Genomic DNA, 11958 nt, shown 5'->3' with positions numbered 1-11958 from the left:
ATTCAATATTTTTTCAGACTCCGGAGAATATCGTAACGACACTTTACTGTATTTAAAAATATGTAAAAACGTTTAAAAATATATTTTTAAAACATTTTAAAAAAAGTATTTTTTTTATGTAACTGTAGTCGTGAGCTTTGTCCACGAGAGGTCGCACTGGCAAAGATTTAAAACGACATTTTGAAATTAGTCGGGATGTCTGTATTAAAGTAAGCCTACTTGGTATAAAAATAGACTTAAAATATATGTAAAATATGTTTCCAAATATATCTTAAAATACGTATATAACATTTCTAAATAACTGTAGTCATGACATTTGTCCACTAGAGGTCGCACTGGCAAAGATTTAAAATAACGTTTTGTTAGCTTACTGAGTATAAAATGCAATGGCACCTTTGCACATTTCGAAATATTTTAAAACACGAGAGATTGCGAAATATCACCCGTCGTTTTGAACCATGTATTTTACTGGCCTGACCCCCTTGAGATCAAATCACCCAAAGTGCGTCCATCGATAAAATTCCAAAGCACATGCGACATGATTGTGAAGGAGCTGACATGTACTTTTTAAAAATCACTGTTTAGTAATCATCATGGAAGGGATATTCCGGATGGTCAGCCCACCTGTGGGGGGGGGGGGGGGTGAATATGAATGATATGGTCATGGAAAATCAATGTCAAATCATGCACTTTTCCTTACATGAGAAGTTCCACAAAGCGAATGTTCTTGTTCAGCCCCTCAATGGCCTTCATATCCTCATCGGAGATGCAGAAGTCAAAGATCTGCACAGACGATGCCATGCGGGATTTTGTCTCTCCTTTTTAAAATTTTCCAGCCGGAGTCATGAAACCAACCTGAAAATTCTCCCGAATGCGAGCTGGGCTGAAGCTCTTTGGAATGACTACGACTCCCCTCTGCACGTTAAACCTGAGGGCCAGCTGAGCTGCGGTTTTGTTGTACTTCTTCGCCAGAGACACCAGAAGCTCATCCTCCAATAGCGGCGGGCAAGTTAAATTAACCCTGTCGCGAAATTAACATTTCTCCATCTCATTTCAAACAAAAGTATTTTTTATGTATTTTCCTTGAGAAAGACATGAATTAAACGGGGCTGGGTGCAGTACCAGGAGGCATCCCTGCAAGTCCCCAATGGGCTGTAACCCACAATGACGATTTCTTTCTGCCGGCAATACTCCAGCAACTTTGGTTGAGTGTAATACGGATGACATTCCACCTGAAAAGATAAGTGAGTTTTGTTTTTTGTTTTTTGCATTCATCAGCATACATTAGCATTATTAGCGCATTTAGCCCCGGCGGCATGTTTGCTAGTTTTATGTAATTTATTTGTTGAGTATAATGAGATCAGATGTGCAGTCATCAAACTTGTTATGTCTTCCCTGTACATGTTTGCACCTGATTTGAAACCGGTTTATGTTTCAGTCCGGGTTTGTTGAGGATCAACTCCAGCTGCCTCTTGTTGAAGTTGGACACCCCGAGAGATTTCGCTAACCCGGCGTCTTTGCAAGCTTCCAAAGCCTTTAAGCGGTCGAACAGGCAAGCAAGAAAATGCAAATTAAAAAAAAAAAGGATCAGTGAGTTTGAGTAAATATGAAGGATTCATAGTCATGCACTTGCCTGTTAATCGTTAATACATGGTTTAGTAATCACTTGTACTTGCACTGTACTTCTCACCTCCCAAGTAGCACACAGGTCCGTTTCATGATAAATGTGCTTCCCGTGCTCATCCTTTGGGTAGAAGTTATCTCCCGGCTGCAGAAAAATCACCAATATTCAGAGCGAATACATTTTTTGTCGCATCAATCACAGCATACCTTAAATGCAATGGGCAGCTCAATAATGTAGAGATCGACATATTCCAGTTGCAAGGTCTTCAAAGTTCTCTCCAGAGCAGGTCGGACGAGTTCAGGCGGATGGAAGGTATTCCAAAGCTGCACAACAATGCAATGTTTACGGGCAACGTGAATCCATGCGTAGTTGGAGAAAGAGAGAACGGTTCGAAATGCAATGCAAACCTTTCCGCAGTAGAAAATATCTTCTCTTTTTACAGTTCCATCAGCTATTTTATCCCGGATGGCTTGACCCACTTCGTGTTCGTTAAAGTAAACCAAAGCACCATCAATGTGTCTGTAACCTGTTTCAATAGCTACTTTTACAGCACGGTATGCACTTTCTTTCGGGGTCTATACGGGAGAACAACAAAGGGAGAAAAAAAGTCTGCCAGTAGTAGTATAATATGAAGTTATTGACTAATCATCACCAGATGTGGCGCAATGTTTCTTACCGTGCGCGGATCTGCGTAAGTACCCAGTCCTATCACGGGCATGCTCATCCCGTCGCAAAGAGGGACAGCGTGACTCTCGGCGGTCCAGTTCATGTTTTTGTCAAAATTATGAATGATGAAATGAGTTTCTTAGCCGCTGCAGCGTGTGCGCCGAATGCTCCACGCAGCAATATCTGATATTTGCATCTGGCAACAAGCCGCGCTTGCCTGCCCTTTGGTCACAATGGGGGAAACCCCACCCATGTCCAAAGAGCGACAATGTCAATATGGGAAGTGGAACCATAACGTTGTCACAATACCCGTTATTTGGCTCGAGTCATCCATTTTTTAGGGTTTGTTAGTGAAATGGAAGTCGTATCGTATGAAATTTGCCATTCGATAAGGGACGCTGGCGCTTTAAGGAGCCGCGGTGCATTCTGGGTCGATCGGCTGTTTTGGTCACAAGGAACCGTCGTTTCGAAAGATATATACTGTACTTCATTTGAACGTATGCCGTTTTAAATTTCATTTGGACAACCCATAAATGTCCGTTTTAAAACAGTTCGAATAATAAATCCCGCGGGTATATTAGATTTTGCCATTTGAATACGTACATCAAAGAGGAAGCTACATTGCTAACGATGCTAGCTTCACAGTTGCTAATCATTTACAATCGTTCACGAATAACTTTGCCGTTCTGGCGTACCGTGACCACCATATGATTAAAAATGACAAAATATGAAAAGTATGAGTCATATTTGCCATGTCCCGAAGTGTAACGGTAAAAACTAGGGCGGCCTTTTGTTTCCCCACCTAACGCTACAATCGACTGACTGTTTGGAATAATCAATACAAGTCATTGCAATGGATCCGAGCGTCAACTCTCCTGCCTGCGATGACATTGTCATCATCGTGGAGAACGAAGCAGAGAGTTTACCCCTCGAAGAAGAAAGACCGAAACCACAAGGCGCCTTTGGACTGATGGATACATGCCCCATCTGCAAGTTGAGCTTTCATAACCGTGAACCCAAACTGCTCCCTTGCCTTCACTCGTTCTGCAAGAGATGCTTACCTGCACCTTTCAGGGGAGTCGAACCCAGGAGAGAACACTCCCTCCACCCCCTCGGACAAATGGAAAATAACAAACAATGTGAGTCATGAAGGGTTAGCCACTGAAAAGTCTGTGTTTTGAAGTGTAAAAGCCCTTGATATCCGTTTGATTATCAGATTTTACATTAAGTGAGGATTTCTATTTAAAAAAAGGCCTGACTTGGAACATGCTCTCTTCATCCAGTGGGGACTATCCGCTGTCCAGTATGCCGACAGGAATGCTGGGAAAGGGACATGTTGGACAATTTCTTCGTCAAAGACTTGGCTGAGGTGCCGAGCAGCACCATGGAGAAAAACAGCCAGGTTGGATAGCTAAAGTTGCGATGTCCTCTTTCTCGTCAACATCATATTCGCATTATTCCCCCTTTTTTTCCGTCAGGTGTGTTTGAGCTGTGACGACAACACGGAGGCAACGGGCTACTGTTTAGAGTGCGTGGAGTTCTTGTGTGTGACCTGTATCGAGGCGCACCAAAGGGTCAAGTTCACCAGGGATCACACGATACGGCAGAAGGAAGAAATGTCGCCAGGTAGGCACGACATGAGCAATTCGACGTTTGTGTTATTTTTATTTTCTTTTCTTTTTTAATTGACACCCCTTTCTTACGTGCAGAAGCGGTGGCGGTTTCCTCGCTGAAGCCCGTGTTTTGTGACGTCCACAAGCAGGAGCCGCTGAAGCTTTTTTGCGAGACGTGCGATCGTCTCACCTGTCGAGACTGTCAACTGTTGAAACACAAGGATCACAAGTATGAATATGCTTATATTAACAAGAAAAAACGTCAGCTTTATTTGTATTATTATTCTTTGCTTCTGTGTTGTTTATGTCTAGCTATCAGTTTTTGGAGGATGCGTACAGGAACCACAGACAGTATTTGCAGAACATGACGCTGCAGCTGCAAGAAAAAAGGAAGGCCATTGAAGATGTCTCCAACTGCATCAGCAATGGGTAAACAATTATCGACGTCTGATGTCGTTCGTTTCCATCAGAACAAATCTTGTTCCAATTCCCAGACTGCATCAAGTTGAAGAAAACCGAAAGTCTGTCACCAACGAAATAAAGAAGTCCATTTGCAACCTGATTATGGAGATCAACCGGAAGGGAAAAGTCCTCTCTAACCAACTGGAGGTGGGTTTGAATCCCTCGCGCTTGGGAATAGTTGAGATGAATGAATTGGTTGTCGTTTCGCCAGACGCTGACCAAAGATCACGAGCTGGGCCTGAAAAAGCAGCAGGATGACGTCAATTTGCTGCGCCGGCAACTCGATCACGTGATCAGTTTCACCAAATGGGCCACGGCGAGCCAAAGTGGCACCGCGCTACTCTACTGCAAGAGACTGGTGATCGCCCCCACAACGCCGCACCAACCCGGATTATAATCCGCCACGTATCAAATATTCATATTCATCCCAAATTTCTATTTGACAGATTTTATTCCAGATCCACTACTTAATGGGCGCCAGATGCAATCCCTCCATCATCCCTCAGAGTTCCGTTCGCTTCCAGTGTCGCTCGGGTTTCTGGGCCTCTAACGTCGACCTTGGTGAGTCGTGGTCTCACCCCTTGCAACTGTGGGGTCGTGATCATCAAAAAAGTTCTACTGGGGTAGGATACGAAATAAATGAATTGGAGTGTGAATTGCGAAAAACTAATTCACTGCCAGATTGTGTGCAAAAAAATGTGTCCACTCCAGTGCCAGGGTTTTTGTCACTTTCGCTCAAATTGCAGGACCCACAGAATATTGAGTTTTAGGACTACATAAACATTTCATTCAGTGTAAGAAACCTTAGACTCTCGTCTTTCATCCGAAAAAAAATAGTTAATTCCTAAGTTATATGGGTCTGGAGATATCTCAGCTTGAAATAGGGGTGGCTGTACACAATACAATACATTTATATAGCGCTTTAACGACAGTTGAAGTTGTAACAAAGCACTAACATGGACAAAACGCAAATGATGCCGGCTTGTGGAAAGGGAAAATATTGCTAGAAGACATGGCCAGCGCTTTAGGAGAACCCAAGCACGAAGAAAACAAAACCCGAACAAGCATTCAATTCAGCGTAAGAAACCTTCGACTCTTATTTCATCCGAAAAGAAATAGTTAATTCCTAAATGATATGGGTCTGGAGTTATCTGAGCTTGAAATGGGGGCGGCTGTACAAATTACAATACAAAACATACATATTTATTCATATTGCACTTTAACAGTTGAAGCTGTAGCAAAGCGCTAAACATGCACAAAAGGCAAATGCTTCCACCTTGCGGAAGGCAAAAATCATTGCCAGAGGTCTGACCAGTGCTTTATCGGTTCCAATTGAGTTGTATTTAACGGTGGACTTGGGGTCTCCAGGTTCTCTGGTGGTTGAAAGAAACTCCGTGCAGGCGTCCGTGCCTAACCAGGTCTCGGGCGGTACAAGGGGAGAGCCGGCGAGCGGCGGGCTATCGCTATCCGCTCAACAGCGCCAAAGCACGCTAGCGCAGCTGCAAATGCAGGTTGGAAAATGTCCCCCCGGTCTCGATAACACGAGCCCGTGAAACGTTCGCCCGTTTGCTTTGACAAAATCCTCTGTCTCAGGTTGACAAAATGTCCCAGCAGCCCCACAGGCAGGCGGTGCCCAACAATTGGTCCTGGTACCAGAATAGCCGGCTGCCCTTACCCCACGGACCGCCCGGTCATCTGCCTCCGACGCGACCCATCCAGGGGGGCTCCTCGCCATCCCAGGGACACAGCGGCTTGGGACGCCGATACGGGACCGCCCATGTCAACACCAGGAGTCCTAACTCCTCGTTGCTACAGAGCACCGGGTTCCCATCTCCTCAGGTGAGTGACGACGATGCAAAACAGCTATTGAGCCAGCTAGCATTCGAGCCAGCTAGCATTCGAGCCAGCTAGCTATCGAGCCAGCTAGCTATCCAGCCAGCTAACTGTCGAGCCAGCTAGCATTCGAGCCAGCTAGCTATCAAACCATCCAGTTAGCTATCAAGTTTGCTAGCTATCGAGCCAGCGACCTATCAAGCCAGCTAGCTATCGAGCCAGCTAGCTATTGAACTAGCTAGTTGTTGAACTAGTTAGATATTCAAGCCAGCTAGCTATTCGAGCCAATTAGCTATCCAACCAACCAGCTAGCTATCAAGCCAGCCAGCTAGCTATCGAGTTGCCAGCTATCTTTCAAGCTAGCTGGCTATTGAACTAGCTAGCTATCGAAGTAGGTAGCTATCAAACTGGCTAGCTATCGAACTAGCTAGCTATCAAACTAACTAGCTATCAAACTAGCTATTGAGCCAGCTAGCTGTCAAACCAGCTCGCTATCAAACCAGTCAGCTATCGAACTAGCTAACGATCAACCAAATCGGCTTCCTCAATGGGTCCTACGCTGCGAGATAAAAATGATCAGCTGTTTGTAAACGTGCACGAGTAGTGTGAGCGTCGCAGAAACAAAGATGGAGTCCCTCCCGAGTCATGCTGAAAACCGCCTGTATCGCAGGGTACCTTTCGCTACCCGCATCCTGTGTCCATTGGAGGGGTTTCGCAAGTACCACCCATCCAGGTTGGTCCAAACAGCCCAATGTCCCCCTCAACTTAGCCGTTTTTGATGTATTTCTTTTTTATCTCCCTCAGCGGAACCTGGCGGAGCTTTCCTACTTGAAGAGGAGTGAAGCCGGTGGCGCCGTCCCGCCCCTTAGCATGGCTTCAACGAGAAGCCACGCGTCAACAAATGCTGACAAATTCGGTACACGCTAACCCTGTAACGCGCCACAAATGCCACGCCACGCCGCGGTCCATCCTCACTTTTTCTCCCCCATTTTTTTTCCAAGGACGACAAAATTCACCCACGGTCAAACCGCCATTCTCCGAGCAAAGTGCGGGGTAAGCGATCAACAAGCGCGTCGAAAAAGCAAATTGGAACGTGGCCTTCAAAATGGCGTCTCTTAGTCCGCCATCTTGACACGGCAGGCCGGCGCCGACCTGGAAGCCGAGCAGCGAGCCGCAATCCGCTCCCGCCGCCAAGCGACGTAAACGCTCGTCGCCCGGGCCCGTCATCGTCATCAAGGACGAACAGGAGGATGAGGATGAAGTTCGTTTTGTAAGGACGCGTCCGTATTTTTGAGCGTTACCGTATTTCCTCTTTGCGAGCCGCATGGCGGACTCTCATGTTTTAGGTGCAGTCCAGCCTTCCCGACAGCAGCACGGGAGCCTGCCCAGCCCTGCAACTCAAAATCGGCCCGCCTTACTCCACCCGCCAAATGGATTCGGCGCAGGCGACCAAGCCGCGTCCTCAACCCGGCGCCGAGTCCGAGAAGAGCGGCGCGGCTGTAGATGACCCTAACGAGGACTGGTGCGCCGTTTGCCAAAATGGAGGCGAGCTGCTGTGCTGCGACAAGTGTCCCAAAGTTTTTCACTTGTCCTGCCACATCCCTTGCTCAACGAGTCTCCCAGGTGACAAATTCCAAATGTCTTCCTTCCTGAACTTTCTCGCATCCTTTCCGACATGAAACCCTGTCGGCTAATCCTCGTTTCCTCATCAGCGGCGAGTGGTTCTGCTCCTTCTGCCGAGACCTGGTCTCACCCGAGATGCAGTACGAATGCGACAAGATGGACACGCAGCTGCCGGAAAGACTCCCAGCTGTGGATCAAAGGGTGCACATTTCTATTAGCATCATTGAGCCAGATAGCTATCGCGTTAGCTAGCGATCGAGGTAGCTATCAAGCCAGCTAGCTATTGAGCCAGCTAGCTATCAAACTAGATAGCTATCGAAGTATCGGAATCAGAAAGCCTTTAATAGTCCCACAATGGGGAAATTTGCAACGAGCTAGCTATCGAGCTATCGAAATACCGAGCTAGCTAATGATCGAGTTAGCTAGGTATCGAGGTAGCAATCGAGCTAGCAAGCTATCAAGCTATCGAGCCAGTTCTAGCTATCAAGCAAGATAGCTATCGAACTATCAGAATCAGAAAGCCTTTAATAGAAATTTGCAACTGGCTAGCTATCGAGCTATCTAGCTATCGGGTTGGCTAACTTGAGTTAGCTAGCTATCGAGGTAGCTAGCTAACTTGAGTTAGCTAGCTATCGAGGTAGCTATCGAAGTAGCTATCGAGCCAGCTTGCGATCAAGCTAGATAGCTATCGATAGCTATCGAACTATCGTACTTATCAGAATCAAAGCCTTCATTAGTCGCACAATGGGGAAATTTGCAACTAGCTAGCTAGTGAGCTATCAAGGTAGCTATCAAGCCAACTAGCTATTGAGCCAGCTTGCTATCGAGCTAGATAGCTATCGAGCTAGATAGCCATCAAACGAACTAGCTATCGAATTAGCTACTTATCGAGCTAGCTATCGTGTTAGATTTTGAGGTAGCTATTGAGCTAGATATCTATCGAGTTGACTAGCGGGCTAGCTAGATATCGAGGTAGCCATCGAGCCAGCTAGCTATCAAGCTAGATAACTATCGTACGAGCAAGCTATCTTGCAAGCTATCTTATTAGATTTTTATTTATTTATGTATTTATTGTCGTTGACCTTTTTTTTTTGACTGCAGCTGCCCACTATTTTGTACCCCCTCTTATTGTTCCTTATTTTCAGGCATGCGAGCGGCTACTTCTATTCCTCTTCTGTAACGACTTTAGCGCCCATTTCCAGCACGCTTCCGTAAGATCCCGCCTCCAGAGAATAATGCTAGCGAGTCATTAAAAAAAAAAATGAAATATTTTTTTTTCTTTCCTGCAGGAATCCAAAAAATACAAAGAGGTGATCGCAAACCCGATGGATTTATCCCTTGTGAAGAAGAAGCTGGAGGGGAAGGCTTGCAACGGCACACGCTACCTCACTCCAGAGGAGTTTGTCGCCGACGTCAGGCTCATATTTATGAACTGTGCTAAATACTACAAGGTAAATGGAGTGAATGTATTGTTTAGCCAAAATAGAAACATGTTAGCTTAGCAACCACAAAAGGTTATTTCTGTCTGATGCTTTTTTTTGTTGTTGATTGCAGGCGACCACAGACGTGGGCAGCGCCGGCTTGTACTTGGAAGACTATTTTGAAGAGCAACTGAGGCTGGTCTACCCTGACAAAATATTTCCCGGCGAAAGAGAAGAAGGCATGATCCCGCCACTGGAGGACGAGATCGACGACGACGATGACGAACAGCAACAAAAAGAGCCTGCAACGCTAGACGACAAGGCAGCTAGTCCCGCTGAAAACCCACCGGGGGAAACCGAAGCGGCGCCGCTGCCGGGAGAAACCGCCATCGACGAACGAACGACAAAGGAGCAGGCGACCGACATGAACGAAACCGAGGCGACTGATGACAGAGGACAGCCTCCGCCCGAGGACAGAGTCAAACAGGAGGACGAAACGTCTCCTCCTGATGAGGTTAAAACATCCGAGGTTGCGGACAAGGTCCCCGTCGGCTCCCCGAAAGACGATGAAACCCCCCCCGGCGAACAAACTAATTTCTGACGTTCCCGAAAGCGTGGAAGAAATCGCACCCGATGAAGAAACGCAGGACAAAGCAACAGGTGAGATGGCGGAGAAAAAAGACGGCTGACGGCCAGCATCCTTTGTTTTGTTTGCAAAAGGAACCTTTTGTGCGCCGCGCTACCGATCGCACGTTATTGAATACACACCGGAATGTCTCGGCGGCCATCTTTTTCACTTTCTGCAAGGCGGACATGTTACAATTTCAAATCGGTGACCTCTGCGAAAGATAAAAAGAAGGCAGTCAAAACAAAAAATGCATGACGCGATCCTCCATTTTTTTTTCGGGGCTCGCTTTATTTTACTCTTGCGCAATTTGGAATTTGTTCTTAATATCTGTAATGTATTCATTGACTTCATACGCTATGAGCTGCTGTGGTTTCTGTACAGATGCAAATGTGTCGTTTTAAAGAATCTCTTTTCATGAAAAAAAAAAAACCAAAACAAAACGTGTTATCTTTTATTCTCGCCTATGAGCTCATTAAACTATTTAGCACTCAGCAACCTTGCCCCCCCCCTCCCCCGCCCCTGTAATGTACGCCGCTCACCTCTTATTATCAGCCGCCGATAATTCTACGGGAATCCCTGTCAGCGAATGTCCTTGTACATCGCAATTTTCTCTCTTTGCGGTTGAAAAGATCGGAGTGAACGTGATGCTAACGCGTCAGGAAATGTTTTGTTCTTGTTTTTTTTTTTTGTCTAAAGATAAATATTTGATGAGGAAGCGGCTCATACGGATACAATAGTCATCGGGACGTATTAACTCATTCACTGGCATTCATGAATTTATTCGGAAATTGAAAATATGACCCAGAGCGCCATTGACAAATTATTTTGGGTCTTGTTTTTTCATGCTTGAGTGCCGATAAAGCCATGGCCTCTGGCAATGTTTTTTTTCCCATCCACAAGGGGGCAGCATTCACTTTTTTTCCATCTTAGCGCTATAGAAACCATTGTATTTTGGACATCTGTCCTCATTTCAAGCTCATATAACTCCAAAACCATTTAACTTAGGAGTTCCAGCCATTGACAACTACCATCACAAAGGTAAATAAAACGACTTTATTATACAGTACAGTTCATTCTTTTATTACAATACAATAGCATATTTATTATACATAAAATAAGGTATATTTTGTGTAGTTTTAGGGCTTATTTAGTAGAAAATTATGTTTTATGGGGACCTGGGAACGGATTATTCTCATTTTAATGGTTTCCTATGGGACATTAATATTTGTAATACACACTTTTCGCCTTACACACACTTTCTGGGAACCAATTAAGTTCATAAGCCAAGGTATCACTGTATTGTATTGGATTTTGGACATCTGCCCTCATTTCACGCTCATATAACTCCAAACCCATATAATTTAGGAAATAACTTTTTTTTTTTGTTGACAAAAGAAAGTCTAAGGTTTCTTACGCTGCATTGAATGTTTATGTCATCCTAAAACTCAATATTCTGGAATTCGAGTGACAATGACAAAAACCCTGGCACTGGAGTGGGTACATCTTTGCATATTATGGCAGTGAATGCGTTAAAAAGACAGTGACAAGGATGTCAATGTAATTTTAGTTTCAAGTTTGACCGGTGAATATATTCAAATTTATCAATGAGTGGAAGGACAATTTAAAGTATTGATGGTCAGATAAAAAAATATTTTTGTAATTAATATACATAAAAATATATATATGTATCTAATTGTAAATACAGTAAAGTCTCGTTATATCGATATCGGATATATCGATAGTCCCGGTTATATCGATACTATTTCTATGCACGCACGGAGAAAATTACATGCAAACAGGGTCGGATATATCCATATTTAGTATATCGATATTTTTTCGGACTCCCTTGAATATCGATATAACGAGACTTTACTGTAGTTGAATGAATGTATTACCATTCTAATCCGGTCCGGTTTGATGACGTTAATATTTCAATCAAACATAAAAATTATGTTCATTTAAATTCAAGGCTAGATTAAAAAAAAAAAATCAGACCTAAAATATCTATAAAAGGAGGAAAAAAATATTTTCAAAATAAAATCCCCTTTAATTATCAATGGGAAAATAAATGGCATTTAAATTTCAGAT

General features: G+C 44.5%; 2 protein-coding genes across 2 annotated transcripts; one reads left to right on the top strand and one right to left on the bottom strand.

Moving 5' to 3' along the window:
- Positions 1-446: 446 nt before the first annotated feature.
- LOC148881728 (aldo-keto reductase family 1 member D1-like) lies at positions 447-2529 on the bottom strand. The gene is made up of 9 exons (XM_088989356.1): positions 2301-2529; positions 2032-2199; positions 1831-1947; positions 1691-1768; positions 1412-1534; positions 1123-1232; positions 856-1021; positions 701-783; positions 447-624 (listed from the first exon to the last, which is right to left on the bottom strand). The coding sequence occupies exons 1-9, from the start codon at positions 2391-2393 to the stop codon at positions 582-584; spliced, it is 981 nt and encodes a 326-aa protein (XP_088845482.1). The 5' UTR covers positions 2394-2529; the 3' UTR covers positions 447-581.
- Positions 2530-3143: 614 nt separating this feature from the next.
- Positions 3144-11900, top strand: LOC148881727 (transcription intermediary factor 1-alpha-like). Its single transcript, XM_088989353.1, is given in 21 exon segments — positions 3144-3429; positions 3574-3692; positions 3769-3916; positions 4000-4132; positions 4216-4332; positions 4398-4512; positions 4577-4723; positions 4812-4926; positions 5734-5876; positions 5959-6204; positions 6869-6931; positions 7003-7114; positions 7200-7251; positions 7339-7468; positions 7545-7794; positions 7797-7821; positions 7911-8022; positions 8967-9032; positions 9111-9272; positions 9376-9833; positions 9835-11900. Coding segments are annotated over 21 exon segments (3096 nt in total). The 3' UTR covers positions 9932-11900.
- The last annotated feature ends 58 nt before the right edge of the window (positions 11901-11958 follow it).

This window comes from Hippocampus bargibanti, linkage group LG22 (assembly GCF_051943395.1).
Source record: "Hippocampus bargibanti isolate YZ-2025 linkage group LG22, ASM5194339v1, whole genome shotgun sequence".
NCBI lineage: Eukaryota > Metazoa > Chordata > Actinopteri > Syngnathiformes > Syngnathidae > Hippocampus > Hippocampus bargibanti.
Note: the sequence above shows the minus strand (reverse complement) of the source record. Positions and strands in the feature narration are given on the sequence as shown.

Bases quoted from the DNA above. Each gene is read 5' to 3' on its own strand.
- LOC148881728 (XM_088989356.1), bottom strand. From the start codon at position 2,393: ATGAACTGGACCGCCGAGAGTCACGCTGTCCCTCTTTGCGACGGGATG. The intron at 1,948-2,031 runs GTTTGCATTGCA...ATTGTTGTGCAG, and splicing joins ATATTTTCTACTGCGGAAAG to CTTTGGAATACCTTCCATCC. The intron at 625-700 runs GTAAGGAAAAGT...CCCCCCCCACAG, and splicing joins CGCTTTGTGGAACTTCTCAT to GTGGGCTGACCATCCGGAAT.